General features: G+C 41.2%; 1 protein-coding gene across 2 annotated transcripts in view; it reads left to right on the forward strand.

Moving 5' to 3' along the window:
* TMEM242 (transmembrane protein 242) overlaps positions 1 to 17,750 on the forward strand; it is a 62,611-nt gene that overhangs the window by 39,699 nt on the left and 5,162 nt on the right. The window contains exon 4 of one of the 2 annotated variants that reach the window (XM_050949955.1): positions 2,015 to 3,199. The exons of the other annotated variant lie outside the window; for it this stretch is intronic. Coding sequence (XP_050805912.1) covers positions 2,015 to 2,113 — 99 coding nt within the window. The 3' untranslated portion in view covers positions 2,114 to 3,199. Of the gene's footprint in view, positions 1 to 2,014; positions 3,200 to 17,750 lie in introns of those variants that run through there. 2 annotated transcript variants of the gene reach the window in all.

Below are 17,750 nucleotides of genomic sequence, written 5' to 3' on the forward strand. Positions count from 1 at the left end.
CAGGAGCACTCACGGGCTCATGACCAGGACAACTATCAGTCCTACTGCACTGTACCGTCTGCCACCGGGGAGGGGAGGAGAGAGGATGCTACTGTTTACTGCTGCAGCACCGTGTCGACCAGCAGCATGCAGTATACATAGGGTGCCATATAAAAAAGTCAAGAAACAATTTTTCCCCCTTTTCTATCATGGAGGGGAAGGGTGGTAAATTGACGAGATAGACCCTGAACCACCCCGGACAATGTGTTTGACCCTACAGGCAATGGGAGCTCAGCCAAGAATGCAAATTATTTTCGGAGACTGCGGGGACTGTGGGATAGCTGGAGTCCTCGGTACACCCTCTCTCCCTCCATGAGCGTCCATTTGATTCTTTGGCTTTCCATTACGCTTGTCACGCAGCACTGTGCTGTGGACTCTGTATCATAGCCTGGAGATTTTTTTCAAATGCTTTGGCATTTTGTCTTCTGTAACGGAGCTCTGATAGAACAGATTTGTCTCCCCATACAGCGATCAGATCCAGTATCTCCCGTACAGCCCATGCTGGAGCTCTTTTTGGATTTGGGACTGCGTCACCACCCGTGCTGATCAGAGCTCCACGCTGGACAAACAGGAAATGAAATTCAAAAGTTTGCGGGGCTTTTCCTGTCTACCTGGCCACTGCATCTGAGTTCAGATTGCTATCCAGAGCGGTCACAGTGGAGCACTGTGGGATACCACCCGGAGGCCAATACCATCAATTTGCAGCCACACTAACCCTAATCCAATATGGTAATACCGATTTTAGCGCTACTCCTCTCATTGGGGAGGAGTACAGAAACCGATTTAAAGAGCCCTTTATATCGATATAAAGGGCCTCGTTGTGTGGACGGGTACAGCGTTAAATCAGTTTAACGCTGCTAAAATCGGTTTAAATGCGTATTGCAGACCAGGCCTGAGATAGCTCCCGGAGGTCAATACCGTGAAATTGCGTCTGCACTACCCCAAATTCGACCCAACAAGGTTGATTTTAGCGTTACTCCCCTCACCAGGGAGGAGTACAGCAGTTGATTTTAAGAGCCCTTTAGGTCAATGGAATGGGGTTGGTTGTGTAGATTCATTGCTTATAAAATTGACCTAGCGCAGCTAAATTTGACCTAACCTCATAGTGTAGACCAGTGCTTAGACTGTGGATGCCCAGGGGTCTGTGGACCACAGGTTGAAAACCACTGAATTAGACTAACCGTGGAGACGGTGACAACAGGGTTAGGACAAATACAGATTTGATTGTACTTATTGTTATTTTGATATGCAATGTATGATACCAGATTATATTTTAATCTTGCAGCAGACATTTTTATCCATTGAAGCTTGACTCTGTAGACAGGGATAGGAATTTCAGATCTAATTTTTCCTTGCTATTGCTGTACACTTTACATGCTCCCCTTAAAAAATATCAAAAGCAGGCTTCCTATTGCATCACATATATTCACATCGTAGGATCAAACAGAATAAAGTTATGTAATATAATTGAAGGATTTTGTATCCACTTTTTAGAGTCCCTGATTCATACTTATAGACTACCAGGCTTTCATTAAAGTGTCTTTCTCCCATTAAAATGTTCTTATCCTTTCTTTCTTTCTTTCGGAGGAATATGCACTACAGTCAAAATCTGTACTCCTGCCATTCAAGTAATTGCCCTTCTTCCCCCAAGTAAACATTGTTAGTTATATTATGTCTGTGTAGTGAATCATTTGGAAGCAAATTATCTAAGGAAGACTGTCTGGACAGTCTTGCAGAGTTATGAACCCATGGGGTTGTCCTTAGATATGTTTGTTTTCTGGCTGGTTAATTGAGATTAAAATGTCCACAGGTGGAAAGTCTTTGATTTTAATTGCTTTTGGGGTCTCTCTCTCTCTTCCTCACCTCAGGCAACCAGATTTTGTTGAGTAACCAAAGGTTGCGAGGTGTATCTGTCTTGATCTGTTTCCTCTACAACAACTGCTGACTAATTTAATATTTTTAACCTCCCTTACAGATGAAAGAATTTCGTAATAAAATGCAATCAATATTTCCAGCAATTCCTAAAAGTGCAGAGCACTCAGTCGAATGGGAAGACTTACTGAAATCCAAATGAAAGGAGCAGAAAGGATTCAGAATTGAGGGAAAAGTCCGTCTAAAAAAATAAGAAAATCAGACTGATTTGAACGCATGGAAATGAGCAAATTAGTGACTGTTTGCTGAACATGGGGACGGCAGTTATTATTTTAACAGCAAGAGAACTGTTATGTTTTTGCTGTTACTTTTTGAGCATTGTCATGAGAGCTAAATTATGGAGAAAAGAACCTTATGGGATACCTTGAAAGAAGAATATAACTGTATGAGAACGTGTTTCAGTAAAACAAAAATCAAACAAGAAACTGATCTTGAGTGGACATTTACAATAAAATACAGTTGCAAACTCTTACCCTCTCTTGCTTCTTGGATAAAATTCTAGGTTGTTTGGAAAATAAGGAACAACTGTAATTTCATTGACATTTACCTGTCTTATTAGGAATAAAGGGGGCTGAGTCTATCACATCAGATCAGTTAATCTAGTCTGTAGCAAAGGCATGTAATGGGTTACCTCAGTTTCTGAGGATAGAGGAGATACCTGAACAATACCTATGGAGAGAGGGCTGAACACGTCCAGCATACCAAGGATATACAGGAAATACCTATCTGGTGTTCTTTATAAAGTGAAGGATGTTTTCTCTATAAAAAACATTTTTTGAATCATTGTCTATTTTTTTATTGGGACTCTGTAACAACGGGTCTGATAGCTTGCACGAGAACCTGTCATGAAAATTAAGATACTATAAAACAGTGCGACGTCCGGTCTGCCCTATACCACAAACACTTTTCAGCTAAAAAGCCATGTGGGCAGGTATAGCTTTTAGTATCTGTGTGGTTCCTATGGCTCTGCTACCTGATGAGTCCTAAGTAATATATTATTTTTCATGCTGAAATGATCTCATTGTATGGGTCTAAGCTAAGAAAGAAAAATGTCTAATTCAAATGTATTTGCATAACTGTAGATCTAAAACAGTTGTAAAAAATATTTTTTATATGTAAATTCTTCCAGTGAAACAATCTCCCCAATCAGTTATCAGATTTCTTGTATTAATTGCTCACGGTCCAATTAGCCAGCCATCAGGTTTAATAAAGTGCTGTTGAAGTGTAACCTTTGTGTTAAAACCTTTTCATTTCTAGGAAAGAATATTTTTAAAAAATCATAAAGGTCAAATGAATAATAGAGTAGCATGGTTTCTCACTGTAATATACCACAAAGATATTATCTTTGAAGAAACTGCAGTGTAATAACTGACAGCATTTAAATAGCTTACCTTATGCATTTCAATATTAAACAAATCGTGGTAAATGCACTCTTCAACCCACATCCAAAGATGGCATTATTTCATTATTTCTGTTAGTTCATATATAGTATTTACTAACTATATTATTGCCTAATGCTATGGCAGCTTGGTGCTGACTTGCCAAGATTTAACAAGATGGATGTGCCATTTGCAAAGCCAAAGACAATCAAGTGCTAAACAAAATAAGTGCATGTTGCATCATGTCCTTAAGATGGCTAGGCTCTGGTTGAACTGCATTCTTGCTTCCATACAGCTAATAATGTTCTTAGGAATATACCATCCCATATGTGGTAGCACTTCTAAGGTCCAGAGTCCACCACAGATCTTAAGAAGCACCTACACTCTGGATAGACTTCTTTGGTGTTCCTAAATTCAATAGCATTTATTACTTCTGTTCTTCTAAGCCCATAGCAGTAACCACAGTGTTTCTAAGGCCTGGTCTGCACTACAGGGTTAGGTCAATGTAAGCTGCCTTGTGTCTGCTTAGCTGTGGAATTGCCTTCAGTTAAATTTGGCTCCCGTAGACACAAGTGCCTCTCTACGCCGATTTAGAAACACCACTTCCCCAGGCGACATATAGCCATGGTCAATGTAAGTAGGTTGACACTGTGTCAGTGTAGACACAGCATTGCTAACGTCAACTGTTACCGGCTTTCAGGAGCCATCTCACAATGCCCACACTGACAATACAATTGATACAAACACTCCTTGTGAGGTCACACACCGCTGACACCAGGAAAGTGTGTACACACACAAGCGATTTAATTATTGCGGTGACTGTATGCTGATATAAATTAGGTTGATATAATTTTGTAGTGTAGATATGGCCTAAGCCTACAAGCTCCACATATATCACTTTCAGAGCCATTTTTGAATATTTCACAGTATAAATACTAATATATATCAGATTTTATTAAAAACCTGGGAAAATCTACCGACAAATATTTAAACTAGAATTGAATTATATATATAATGATCCAGCAATCTGGTACAACAGTCTTAGGATATTAAAGCTAATATCAAGAGAAACAACTACTGAAAATGAAGGAGTACATAGTTCAACTTCTTAGACCATCCATTTTAGGGTTCCCTCCCCACTCTGAACTTTGGGTACAGATGTGGGGACCCACACAAAAGACCCCCAACGCTTATTTCTACCAGCTTAGGTTAAAAACTTCCCCAAGCCGCAAATCCTTTTCTTGTCCTTGGACAGTATTGCTGCCACCACCAAGTCATTTAAACAAACATTCAGGAAAAGTGTCACTTGGAGTCCCTATTCCCCCAAAATATTTCCCCAAGCCCCTTCACCCCCTTTCCTGGAGAGGCTTGACAATAATATACCAACCAATTGCCTTTAATATAAGTACAGCCCAGACCCTTTATCTTTAGGACACTAAAATCAATCAGGTTCTTAAAAGAAGAATTTCATTATAAAGACAAAACTAAAAGAAGCACCTCTGCAAAATCAGGATGGAAGGTAACATTACAGGGTAATAAAAAGATTTAAAACACAGAGGACTCCTCTTTAGGCTCAGCTTTAAAGTTACAAAAAACAAGAATAAAACTCCCTCTTAGTATAGGGAAAATTCACAAGCTAAAATAAAAGATAATCTAATGCATTTGTTTGCTCTTACTTACAATTTTTGTAATCTTAGATAGATCATTTTAGGTATGTTTTTAGGAGATGTTTTTCCTGCCTGGTCTCTCTCTCAGAGAGGAAACAACAAAGAGAGCACAAACAAAACCTCGCCCCCTAGATTTGAAAGTATCTTCTTTCCTTATTGGTCCTTTTGGTCAGGTGCCAACCAGGTTATTTGAGCTTCTTAACCTCTTACAGGTAAAGATTCAGTACAGCTGCTCAGGAGGGATTTTATGTTACCCGTAGCTGTATGTTTATGACAACCCCATAACTCTGCATCATTTATTCACATTTTGCCTGATGCAGCTTTGCTTGCAAGGAAAAGTTTGGGTAAAAAAAACAGAGAGTACATGATTTGTCAATCAGATTCCAATCCATGTCAAAAATGTGGATTACTCATCTCTATTAACTTGTGCTGTGGCTATAATCCACTGGATATACATGCCACTCTTCCTATGCCATTTTACTGCTTTTTGTTATCACATTTAGCATGGATGCTACCTGAAACCATAATAACGTCTCAGAAGGCTTGCATACTTCTGCACAAAAATAGGAGCAGGAGGGCAAGAATTACATCAGTGTGGCTAAACGGAAAGGCTCAAGAGGTTATTCAAACCAAACACAATTTGAAAAAGCTAACACTAGTGAAGCAAATAAAAGGGAGCATAAATTGTAGCAGGTAATACATAAGAAGATAATTAGAAGGGCTAATGGATTTCAAAGAATATGTAGCTAATGGTATACACACAAACAAACAAACAAACAAAAAGTTCTTTAAGTGTCTCAAAAGCAGGAAGCCTGTGAAAGAATTGATGGGCCCTTAATGACCTGATTTTGGCACCTTCCACTGATTTAAACCAGTCATGAGTGCTGAGCACCTCTGCAAACTTAGGCCATGAAAATACACACAGAGCGGACTGGCCCTTGGTTTTTAAGGTTTCATTCAAAAGCCCCCAGAGAGTTAAATGTGTGAACTTCAGTTAAGGATGAAGAGCTGAATCAACACTGCTGAGTTTGAACCTGTTGCTGTGGAGATTCTAGATGTCTCAAACCTGATGCGCAGGCCAGTAAGCAATCCCATCTGGGTAAAATGGTCTATATTAGCATTTGGAATTAAGTTGACGGAAGTTTTTTGTAATTTGTCCATTTCTTTTATACCAGGGGCATATTGTTAAACATCTCCCCCCCGTTAACTAATTTAACAGCTAATGTTATCCTTTATGTGAGCACCATCTGTATATTGTGTTCTGAATGTTCCTGGCTATGGAAGAGCAGAAATTATATGGAATTTCAACTTTGCTTTATTGTCATTATTTTGGGCAGAGTATGACAAACAATCACATTTATCGCCTGGAGCACACAATAACCCTGTTAACCAGGAAGACATTTTTCACAGACTTAAAAAGGAACAAAGCAGATATTATCTCCCCAAAAGCAATCCATTTCATAGGTGCTGAGTACTAGAAACATAAAAAGGGCTGAATGAGACAAGGTATTTCCCCTTTACATCCAAATTAAGAGGGATTTTAGTCAACAAGGCCCATTTTAGGGGGTTAATCCTGAAATCCTGAACTTGAATGCACAAAAGAGCTTTTGTAAAAAGCAGAAGAGAACTTGGTTTGAACTAATTTTTCCATGCATACAAAATACAAATTTTGTTTGGCCATTTATTACTACCAAATAGGGTTACTGTTAATTTAAGTTTCAAGAGAACAGGTCAGTTATTCATTAGACTGGTAAGTAGGCCATTTGGCCTTGTTTCATCCTATGTGTTTTTCTGATAATCCAGGCGATGGGGAAGGACACAATAATTAATAGTTTTAGTATATAAAACAATATTCCTCCTATGGCTATCTAGCCCTAGACCACAAGAGAATGGTGAAAAGAATTAAGGAGAGACAGAACCAACCCTAACTGACTGTAACAAACTATATATATTCACTGCCCAAAACTGTGTTGAGTGCCTGGTACCTTCCAGAATGTGAAGTGCACCAATACTTAAAACCTCTGCAAAACAGAAAATAAAGCATTACAGTAAAACAAATTTAAACCTTTGAAAAATGCACCTTAACTCTGCCCTCCTGGAGTTGGCTTTGGGCATGGGGACTAAACTAAGCCTGAGCTATGCCAAACAAAAATCTGCTATTTTCTGTGTTATGTTCCACACAACGCTATACTGTCATGCCTTCTCATAAAACCCTGACCCTCCCTCTGCTAGGTATAGCTGTATTGGATCTGAGATTAGGTGCAGTGAGTCGCCAGAGGTTGCACTGACATCTGAGAAGTGCAGCTGCAGCTAGACGAATCAGGATGTGTTTTTCCTAGGCTGTGCTATGTAGGCTGTCCAAGTAGATGGACACGGGCATCTCTTGACTGTAAAATCTATGAATGTATGAAATTTTTTTGACTGCTACAATGGCTGAAACTGTCACTTCCAGAGGCCAGCATTCCACTACATATGTCAAGAAAACCAAGGAAGATAAGAGAGCTTCAACCCTTTTTTAAAACTTGCATGTTCTCAGTGCCCATCAGAACTCCACATCTGCATTGGCATTCCCACAGTGCTTGCTCCATCTTCTGTACTGTACTGTTGTCCTGAGGAGTTCTAGTGGTTGGGTGGCACACATCTGTCTGCCCCAAATGCTCTATCAGGACTAACTGAAGACGATGGCCTGGAGGGAATGCCTCTGACAAGGCTGAATAGGTGTTACCATCTGGCAGGACTTTGGTGGTTTGCCTGGAGTAGGTGAAATGGTTGAGTCTAGTCTAGTTTATATAAGTTCTTACATCACCCTCATCACAAATTTAGTGTTTGCTAAGCCTGTCCTAAACCCAACCTTTATTCTAGTGCAGAGACAACCTAAGTGTCACCCCTCCCTCAACACACACACTATTCCTGTGCACTTTTCACACTATCCTCCAAATGCTCAGGAATGGTGCAGTCCTATGATCTCACAGGCAGTATGTCATTGCTCGAAGAGGAGAGAGTGAAGCTTATGGTAGTTAATCTCAGGAACTCCTTGACCAAATGACCCCAAATTTGCACCATAAACTGTAACACAGCCCCTGTTGTGGCATACCAGTTTTCAAGACAATCTCCTTATGCACATGGCATGTAGTGCAATTTGAATTTGAAAAGCAGCTTCAGAGAGGGGCATATCTGAGGCATCCCAGACCAAATTACTCCAAACTTGCACTACTAATTCTACCCACTGACCCTGATGAGGTACAGCAATTTTCAAAACAATCTGGGTATGCCTATGAATTTTAGAGCACTTTGAAGTACCAGTTGCAAATCTTCCAGTACCTTCTTAGCTGATGCAGACAGAGGGTAACTAATGTGCACAACACATTTTCAGAAAGCTATCAAGGAAAGGACTCAAATTCTCAGTACATAGGTGTGGCTCAGCTCCAATGGCCATAGCACATCACCTTGAGTCACCTGGCTACTATGGTGGCTGGCTGCCTGCAAACATTTTGGCTTGCTACAGAGTTCCAGTTCTGCTGCACACATGCAAATAACTTTCTTTAGCACATCAGGTTGTCTCAAACCTCACTGGAAAGCCTGAATAACTTTTTAAATATTGCCAGACACTAGCTCAGATCAAATCTGAGGAGGTGATACATCAGTTTGGGAAGAACCAGAGACAGAGACATTCTCTCAGCCCCAGGCATGAATAAAATAAGCTATACAACCCATAAAATGTTGCTGTCATGATAGTTTTTTGGGGAGGCTATTTCTGAAATCCCTTGCTTAAATGACCCCAAATTTAGACCATTAACCCTGCTCCAAATCCTAATGACGCATAGCAAATTTCAAAGCAATCTGAATATGCATGTAGATATTAAAGCACTTAGGGAAAAAAATCAGCTGTTGAAGGCTCAACCTTAATTAAAGTGGTGCTACCGTGCCACTCTAACATTGTAACTGCTTAGCTGTGCAATGGTTATGCCTTGTTTTCTGTATATTTCACCTTTAGATCTCAAAGGACTCTGAAGACACACTTCTTGTGTATGTTCAATGCAGCATATCAAAGGAGACACACCCTGCATGCTCTAACCATGGAGACATTGGTTCTTACTGGTATAGTTCTCTTAAACTAAATTAAAGGCTATACTGACTGAAAGCATCTATTTGCTTTTTTTATATATGGAAAAACATAACAATACATAGCGTGAGCAATCACTTCATTTTAACAATCTCTCCCACAATTTGTTAATCATCTCCTGGGCAATAGCACATTTTCTGTGAGCGTTTAAGAGTGAGACACGTTGGTAGTTGGTGAAAAACAGGAAATGGAGGTGATCCTTTGCAGTGTATTCATTTCTGCTGCACTATGCTTCACACTTAATTTTGAAATTTACCTTACTTGTAAAACCACAATGGAAACCTTTTTTCATTGTTTTGCTGACTCTTTCCCTATAGGATAATTCTGATTTCAAGCCTGCAAATTCTTATCCAGTGCAACTGATCTTAATTTACCTGTTTCTCTTCAATGATGCCTCCATAGATCTTTGCCACCTAGATTAAAGTAGGTTCGTGACTTCTCTCCTTCACCTTACTTGTTGGCTAGGAAACTATTTGGATAAAGTGGACTGAATCAGAGGTTCCTTTCTTCAGACTATGGACCAGACTACTCTGCTCAGTTACATGGTCTATTGTTTGATATTTTGATCATTCATCTCAAGAACAATCTGTGGATGGAGTATGCAAAAAAAATCTGGGATCCAGTCATTTAACTCTTGCAGAAGAAACCCAGACCACTTTCTTGGTGAGTGTCTGTGCTTTGGCCTTTTAGCCCTTAACTTCATGCCTCATTAATAATAATAGGAGATATACCTATCTCCTAGAACTGGAAGGGACCTCAAAAGGTTATCGAGTCCAGCCCCCTGCCTTCACTAGCAGGACCAAGTACTGATTTTTGCCCCAGATCCCTAAGTGGCCCCCTTAAGGATTGAACTCACAACCCTGGGTTTAGCAGGCCAATGAGCTATCCCTCCCCCACATTTTGTTCCCTGTTAAGTAGTGTAGTTGCCATTCCCACACATACACTTTTACTTTGCTTTCCCCCCCTTAATTTCCTTTTCCACCCAATTTAATATAAAAATAATGGCCACGATTTTCAGTAAGCGACAAGTGATTTTAAGTGTCTTGATTCTGAATGTCAAACTTGAGAAGCCATAACAGGGGCTAATATTCAGAGAAGAGTGCCCCGTACTTTCTGAGAAGCAGGCTCCTGCAAAGTGTTTCAGGTTGGGTACTCAAGTAACTGAGGCACCAAATTAAGCAGCCGAAAAGCTGCTCTGTATGTGCCCACTCCCAACACGTCTAGGGTTAGTGAGGTTGAAAAGCAGCTATCAGCCAGGAATGATGGGGCCCCACTAGCTTGCAGACATTTTCCATGGCAGGCAATAGAGAGCATGGAGTGCAATACAAGTCCTGCAGACTCCTCTAAAGGAGCACAAGCACTTGTTCTGGAGGACTCAGTCTGAAATCCTGATGCCCCCCCACTCCCTGTTAGCGGCTCCCCCTTGATTCTGCAGCTCTCCATAGTCCCTGTGCAGGGTGTTCAGATATTATGGTGAGGGGAGCCTCAGTCAGACAGACAAATGGGACAGGATCCAGTTACAGGGAGAAGAAAAGCCCCTTTTTGAACACTTACACTATATGTTCCGATCCCCCACAGCTCCTGACCTTGGGAATGGCCAAGCAGCTATTCCATGCTCCCAACTGTGCCTATCTGATTGTCCTCAGGATCAGACAGCAGAGAGCTCTGGCACAAAGCTCCCCAACACAGAATTAGGGTCTTCGACATTCCCTGCAAACAGTTACAGATTTACCTCAAAGACTTCTGCACATAAATCCTTAGGCACATGATTTAGTCCTCTCTCCCAAACCCTCTTCAGGGGAAGAGAAGTAGCTTAGGCAACTCCCCACCCTGCCTTCAACCATCCAGATCCCTTGATTAACTGAACCTCCCAATGTCTGAAGGTTTCAGGCATCTCTAAAGACTCTCAAATAATTAAGGCTCTACTGCATTTCAAAGCTAACAATTAGCTGAGTAAGCCATCACCATAATGTCTGACTGATGATGTGATCAATTAGGGATGGAGAGATGAGTTAAAGTAGAGTAACTGGAAAGGCTAATGATCTCATACAGAAGAGCTTTTTCATCTGTAGCTTCTCTGACTGCATGACAAAAAAATAAAACTAGTGAAGAAAGCTTAAGGTTCCACACTGCCTTCAGTAAGAATGAATCAATATGAAATACAAATCCATTAAAATTAGTTACTGTAAGTGACTTAGAAAAATTCCAGGTCCAGGTGTTTAACTGATATGCACAAAAATGTCTACCCTAATAACTGTAGCTCTGTTTGATATGTATGAGGCCTTTAATATTTTATAACAGTGATGGTTGTGCTCAGTTAAAGGCAGCAGCTTAAAAAAAAATTAAAATCCCAGAAAACACTTTGTCTTCCAATTCAGCATTATATAATATTTCAGATGTGATACACACTCATTTGAAGGCTTTGCCACCTGGTAACATTAGCATCATCTAGAAAAGATGTTTCATCTAGAAAAGTTGGTTTCAGATAGATAGATAGCTAATGAGTATTAATGCTTCATCTGAAACAAAATCAGGAACTGAATAGGAAGAGTGTTATAGAGAAAGACATTGGGGAACACATTTCTTAGGCCATGTCCACACTACAGAGTAAAATCGAAATTAATAAAATCGATTTTATAAAACAGATTTTATAAAATCGATTTTACGCGTCCACACTAGGGCACATTACTTCGGTGGTGTGCGTCCATGGTCCCAGGCTACCATCGATTTCCGGAGCGGTGCACTCTGGGTAGCTCAGTAAAAGAATGGGACCAATAACTTCGATTTCCGTCCACACTAACCCTAAATCGATATAGTAATATCGATTTTAGGGGTACTCCTCTCGTTGAGCAGGAGTACAGAAATCGATTTTAAGACCCCTTAAAATCGATTTTAAGTGCCTTGTAGTGTGGACGGGTACAGCGTTAAATCAATTTAACGCTGTTTAAATCGATTTAACGCTGTAGTGTGGACCAGGCCTTAGCTATCACACAAATTCTCAGTGAAGCCTAAGCAGAAATGCACGGAGTATCAGATCTTAAGAGAATGTAATGTACTCCAGAAATGGTAGAGATCCTGCATCCTAATATATTCAATATTTTCCTCTGACATAAACTTAAGGATTATTCCATATATTTTACTCTATCTCTGAATTAATTTTAGTTGGAAACCAGTACACATTAATGGTCAAATATGACTAAACTCCAGCTCACTTCTCTTCTTAGGTTATTAGATGTCTGCTGTGAGGCAGCTTTGTTGCAGAACATCATTTATAACAGCTTTGGCTAATGTGTTAATATTCTTCCATCCTGCACCACTGTATAAGACATGCTCAGCGCTTAAAAAAATAAACCTAAGCTTAAAGCGGCATAATCATGTAGTTTGGATCTAATATTTTACTTAATGGCAAATGCTGCCATTCTTAACTGCTGCAGTAAGAGTTTGCTTAAGTAAAGATGGCAGCATTTAGTCAAAAATATTCTCCAGATTGTAGATTATATCCTGAGGTGTGTGGAGCTCAGCCTTGTGTGTTGATTTTTAATAGCTATCACTCCGGCTTTCAATAATGTTTTATATAATGGATGATCTCTAATTATAGCCCCAATTTCTCCTGGCCAAAGTTCAGAAATTGAGGGACCTCCAGAGCTTGTCACTTTAAGACCAAGCATTTGCTAGGTAGACATAGATTCAAGTAGAAGAGAACTCATAGAATCATACAGGGCCGGCCCACCATATTTTGGCACCTGAGGCGGGGGGCTCAAATGATGCCCCCAGACTCCCTCGCTTGAGCCAACATTTGAAAGGTCTCAATTCTGCCTTCTTCCTGTTCTACTCCTCTCATGGTACTGCTCTGCCACCTATCCCAATAAAGGAGAACTAACAACTTAAAATGCCTTGTTCAAAAAATTTAAGTAACACTTAACTTTCAAACACCTGAACAGCAAATATAACTTTTCTTGTCTCCATAGTAAACACTTGCCTTTATATTTGAATGATCAAAGTGGTGCTTTCCGTGCCTTCTTGGTTACAAAGATTTGAACTGCTTCCTGAAAGTCCACAGTCTGGGCCAGCTCGTGCTCTATTGAGCTGGTTGCAAGGCCAACCATCCTCTCCTGTGTCATTGTGGAGCTGGTAGCAGGGCCTGAGTGAGGGAAGATATCAGCGTCTTAAGGGCCTAACAGGCTCCTAATACTTCAGTTGACTGCCTGTTCTCCTTAAGGGGATTCAGGGAAGCAGCAGGAAACAGGAAGCTCCCTGCTGCTCCTGGGGGTGCTAGAGAGGTACATAAGAGGCTCCTCCTCCTCCTCTCTCCCCCTAAAGCTCCTGCTGCTTTCTGTTATTCCCTCTCAGCTTTACTCCTGCCTGCCTGTTATGTCTCTTGTGCCCTCCTTCCTCCAGCACAGCACTCCACCATCTCTGTGCATCCAGAGCAGAGAGAATACATATGCAACAGCAGCAGACACAATTTTCTACACTCTGGGTCCTAGTGGTGCCCCCGACAGTGTGGCACCTGAGGCAGCCACCTCAGTTTGCCTCATGGTAAGGCCAACCCTGGAATCACAGAACTGGAAGGGACCTCGAGAGGTCATCTAGTCCAGTCCCCTGCATTCAAGGCATGGCTAAGTATTATCCAGACCATCCCTGACAGGTGTTTGTCCAACCCGCTCTTAAAAATCCCCAATGATGGAGATTCGACAACCTCCCTAGTCAATTTAATCCAGTGCTTAACCACTCTGACAGGAAGTTTTTCCTAATGTCCAACCTAAACCACCCTCGCTGCAATTTAAGCTCATTGCTTCTTGTCCTATCCTCAGAGGTTAAGAACAATTTTTCTCCCTCCTCCTTGTAACAACCTTTTATGTACTTGAAAACTGTTATCATGTCCCCTCTCAGTCTTCTTGTCTCCAAACTAAACAAACCCAATTTTTTCAATCTTCCCTCATAGGTCATGTTTTCTAAACCTTTAATAATTTTTGTTGATGGTGGCTAAAAGAACATGCAAGAGAAAAATGGAGATAAAGAGTGTGATGGGTACCATTTGTATTACAATAAAGTGTATGTGTGGGGGGGAAGTAGATGCTCTAAGTACATGCTCCCCAATAAATAGGTTTAAAAACTGAAATAAACTGTTGAAGCCATATGTGTACTTTGCTAGTTTTAGTTAAATAGCTTTGTCAAATAGTAGACCTGGAGGAGACGCATTCCCTCCATGTCTGTAAGTCTTTTTTTCTCTCCTACAAGTTTCTCTCTCTCATCACCAGGCCTCCTCTCACTAGTGATTTGCTGCTGAGGATTTGGTCCTATCCATTCAGAAGTTCTCAATCTATGGCCTGTAAACCACTGATGCTCTGAGGAGCACATACTGGCGGATCATGGAAAGCGGCCTGGTCACATAGTGTTGGCTCCATTTTAACAAATACTCAATTGTATTAAGAAATATTGAAAATACATTATATATTTTCCTGATATTAGTTTTCCATTTAAACCACTGCAATTGCTGTAGTTGCCACAAGGTACTGCCCTACTGCAGTTTGAAGGAGCTGGTGCATATGTTTATTAATGGGATACAAAACCATCTCTGTATTAAAATGATGAAAAAAGTGTGAGAAACCCTGTATGAGCTTGTTTTCCCATTTAAATAACATTGTAAAGGAAGGCGGCAACATCCCTTGGCAAACTAAATGCATTTCATTGGAAATTTATTCCTGAAAAATACGACTGTATCGGTAGCATAGCATTATGTGCAAGTTCCCTGGGAACCTTTGCTAAAAATACTGCCATTTGGTACAATCTAACCCCTTTCACAGGTAAAAGCAGCAAAGAATCCTGTGGCACCTTATAGACTAACACGTTTTGGAGCATGAGCTTTCGTGGGTGAATACCCACTTCGTCAGATGCATGTCATGCATCTGACGAAGTGGGTATTCACCCACGAAAGCTCATGCTCCAAAACGTCTGTTAGTCTATAAGGTGCCACAGGATTCTTTGCTGCTTTTACAGATCCAGACTAACACGGCTACCCCTCTGATACTTTCACAGGTAAAACCCTTGTTCTTTAGAAGTATTTTTATGATCCCCAAGTCTCAGACAAGGATGATTTAGCTACATTTATGTAAGAGTGAGCTCCAACTGAGATAGAGAAGTCATCCAATGCTCCCTTGAGTCTGCTGACTAAATTTTAACAAAGGAACTTCCAAGAGCAACCTCCAGCACATCAGAGCACCTGGCTGTGTTACTGTTGTCATAAACAGATAGCTAAGGGTTAATGTCTCTTTCACCTGAAGCACCTGACCAGAGGACCAATCAGGAAACCGGATTTTTTCAACTTTGGGTGGAGGGAATTGAGTGTCTGTGTCTTTGTTTTCTGGCTGCCTGCTTTCTCTGAGCTTTGGAGAAGTAGTCCTACTTTCTAGTCTTCTGTTTCTAAGTGTAAGGACAAAGAGATCAGATAGTAAGTTATATGGTTTCTTTTCTTTGGTATTTGCATGAATATAAGTGCTGGAGTGCTTTGATTTGTATTCTTTTTGAATAAGGCTGTTTATTCAATATTCTTTTAAGCAATTGACCCTGTGTTGTATCATCTTAATACAGAGAGAACATTTGTACTTATTTTTCTTTCTTTTAAGACCTGTTGAAGTTTTTCTTTACTTCAGGGAAATTGAGTCTGTACTCACCAGGGAATTGGTGGGAGGAAGAAATCAAGGGGAGATTTGTGTGTTGGATCGCTAGCCTGATTTTGCATTCCCTCTGGGGGAATAGGAAAGTACTTTTTGTTTCCAGGATTGGGAACAGAGAAGGGGAGTCTCTCTGTGTAGTTTCACAGAGCTTGTGTCTGTGTATCTCTCCAGAAGCACCTGGAGGGGGGAAGGGAAAAAGGATTATTTCCCTTTGTTGTGAGACTCAAGGGATTTGGGTCTTGGGGTCCCCAGGGAAGGTTTTCCAGGGGGACCAGAGTGCCCCAAAACACTCTAAATTTTTGGGTGGTGGCAGCAGGTACCAGGTCCAAGCTGGTAACTAAGCTTGGAGGTTTTCATGCTAACCCCCATATTTTGGACGCTAAGGTCCAAATCTGGGACTAAGGTTATGATATGGTGTAGCAGTGGTGGGATGATCTAGACAGAATCCAGAAGCCAGTAGGAATATTATATTTTTCTTTTCTCTGCTAAGGGCTTTTTAGCAGAGAGAGAAGCAGTTGGTTTTAAAAGGGAACCAGAGAGAAATTTTTTTTTCTGCTCTCTCTGGCAGTTTGTGGCTTGCATGTTAAGCGAGAAGCCATTAAGAAACTGTTGAGGGTCTTTTGTCATGCAATAGCCCTCCCATTAGGAGGCAAGTACCAGCACTTATAGGCATGCAAATAAAGTGGTTTTTCTGGTTTCCCTTCATTGAACATTAGCTAGAGAGAGAAAAGGAAAAAGCACTGTTGCTAGGCAGACTTCAGGAGGCAGAGAACCTGCAGTTCAGAAAATAAACACCGGAGGGCACCCCAACACAAGAAAACAGGAACCATGACTTCTAAGGCAAAAATTGAGGCCGAAGAACAAATCAAAGAAGCTGAACACAGGCGAGAGATGGAAAAACACAAACAGGAACTGGAAATAAAACAAAAAGAGATGGAGATGAAAGAAAGAGAAGAACAGATCAAAGAGGCAGCCTACCAAAGAGAACAGGCAGCCTACCAAAGAGAACAGGCAGCCAAAGAGGCAGCCAAGGAGGCAGCACACAAAAGAAAACTAGAAGAAGAAGAGGTGGCCTACCGAAGGAAACAAGCAGAAGAAGAGTTGGCCCACAGAAGGAAGCAAGAAGAAGAAGAGGCGGCCCACCGCCGAGACATGGAAAAACAACAAAAAGAAATGGAAAAACAACAAAAAGAGAATGAAGAGAAGGAAAAACAGAGAAAACATGAACTGGACTTGGCAAAAGCTGGGCTGCCTGTGCCAGCCAACCCTAACAACCTGGCGCCAAATATTGCTCCACAGCACAGGAAATTTCCCACCTACAAGGCAGGTGATGACACCGAGGCCTTCTTGGAAAATTTTGAAAGAGCCTGTCTTGGGTACAGCATTCCCGAAGACCAGTACATGGTAGAATTAAGGTCACAGCTCAGTGGACCTTTAGCAGAGGTGACAGCTGAAATGCCTAAGCACCAAATGAATGACTATAAACTTTTTCTAACCAAGGCCAGATACAGGATGGGGATAACCCCAGATCATGCCCGTCGGCGCTTCAGAACCCAAAAGTGGAAACCCGAGGTGTCATTTCCCAAACACGCCTACTACATTGCAAAAAACTATGAGGCCTGGATAACAGGAAACAACATTCAAACCTTGGAAGAACTGAACCTCCTCATACAAATGGAGCAGTTCTTGGATGGTGTTCCTGAAGACATCACACGGTACATACAAGATGGAAATCCCAAAGATATCGCTGAGGCGGGGGAGATTGGAGCCAAATGGATGGAACTGGCAGAAAGCAAGAAAGCTACTGTCAAGGGGAACGATTACCCCAGGGGGCACACAGACCATAAACCCTACAACCGAGGACAGCCAAAGACCCCACATACCACCCAAGTAAAGCCACAGATACCCTACCCTTCAACCTCACCAGTCTCCA

The sequence above is a fragment of the Gopherus flavomarginatus genome, chromosome 4 (assembly GCF_025201925.1).
Source record: "Gopherus flavomarginatus isolate rGopFla2 chromosome 4, rGopFla2.mat.asm, whole genome shotgun sequence".
In the NCBI taxonomy this organism is placed as follows: Eukaryota; Metazoa; Chordata; order Testudines; family Testudinidae; genus Gopherus; species Gopherus flavomarginatus.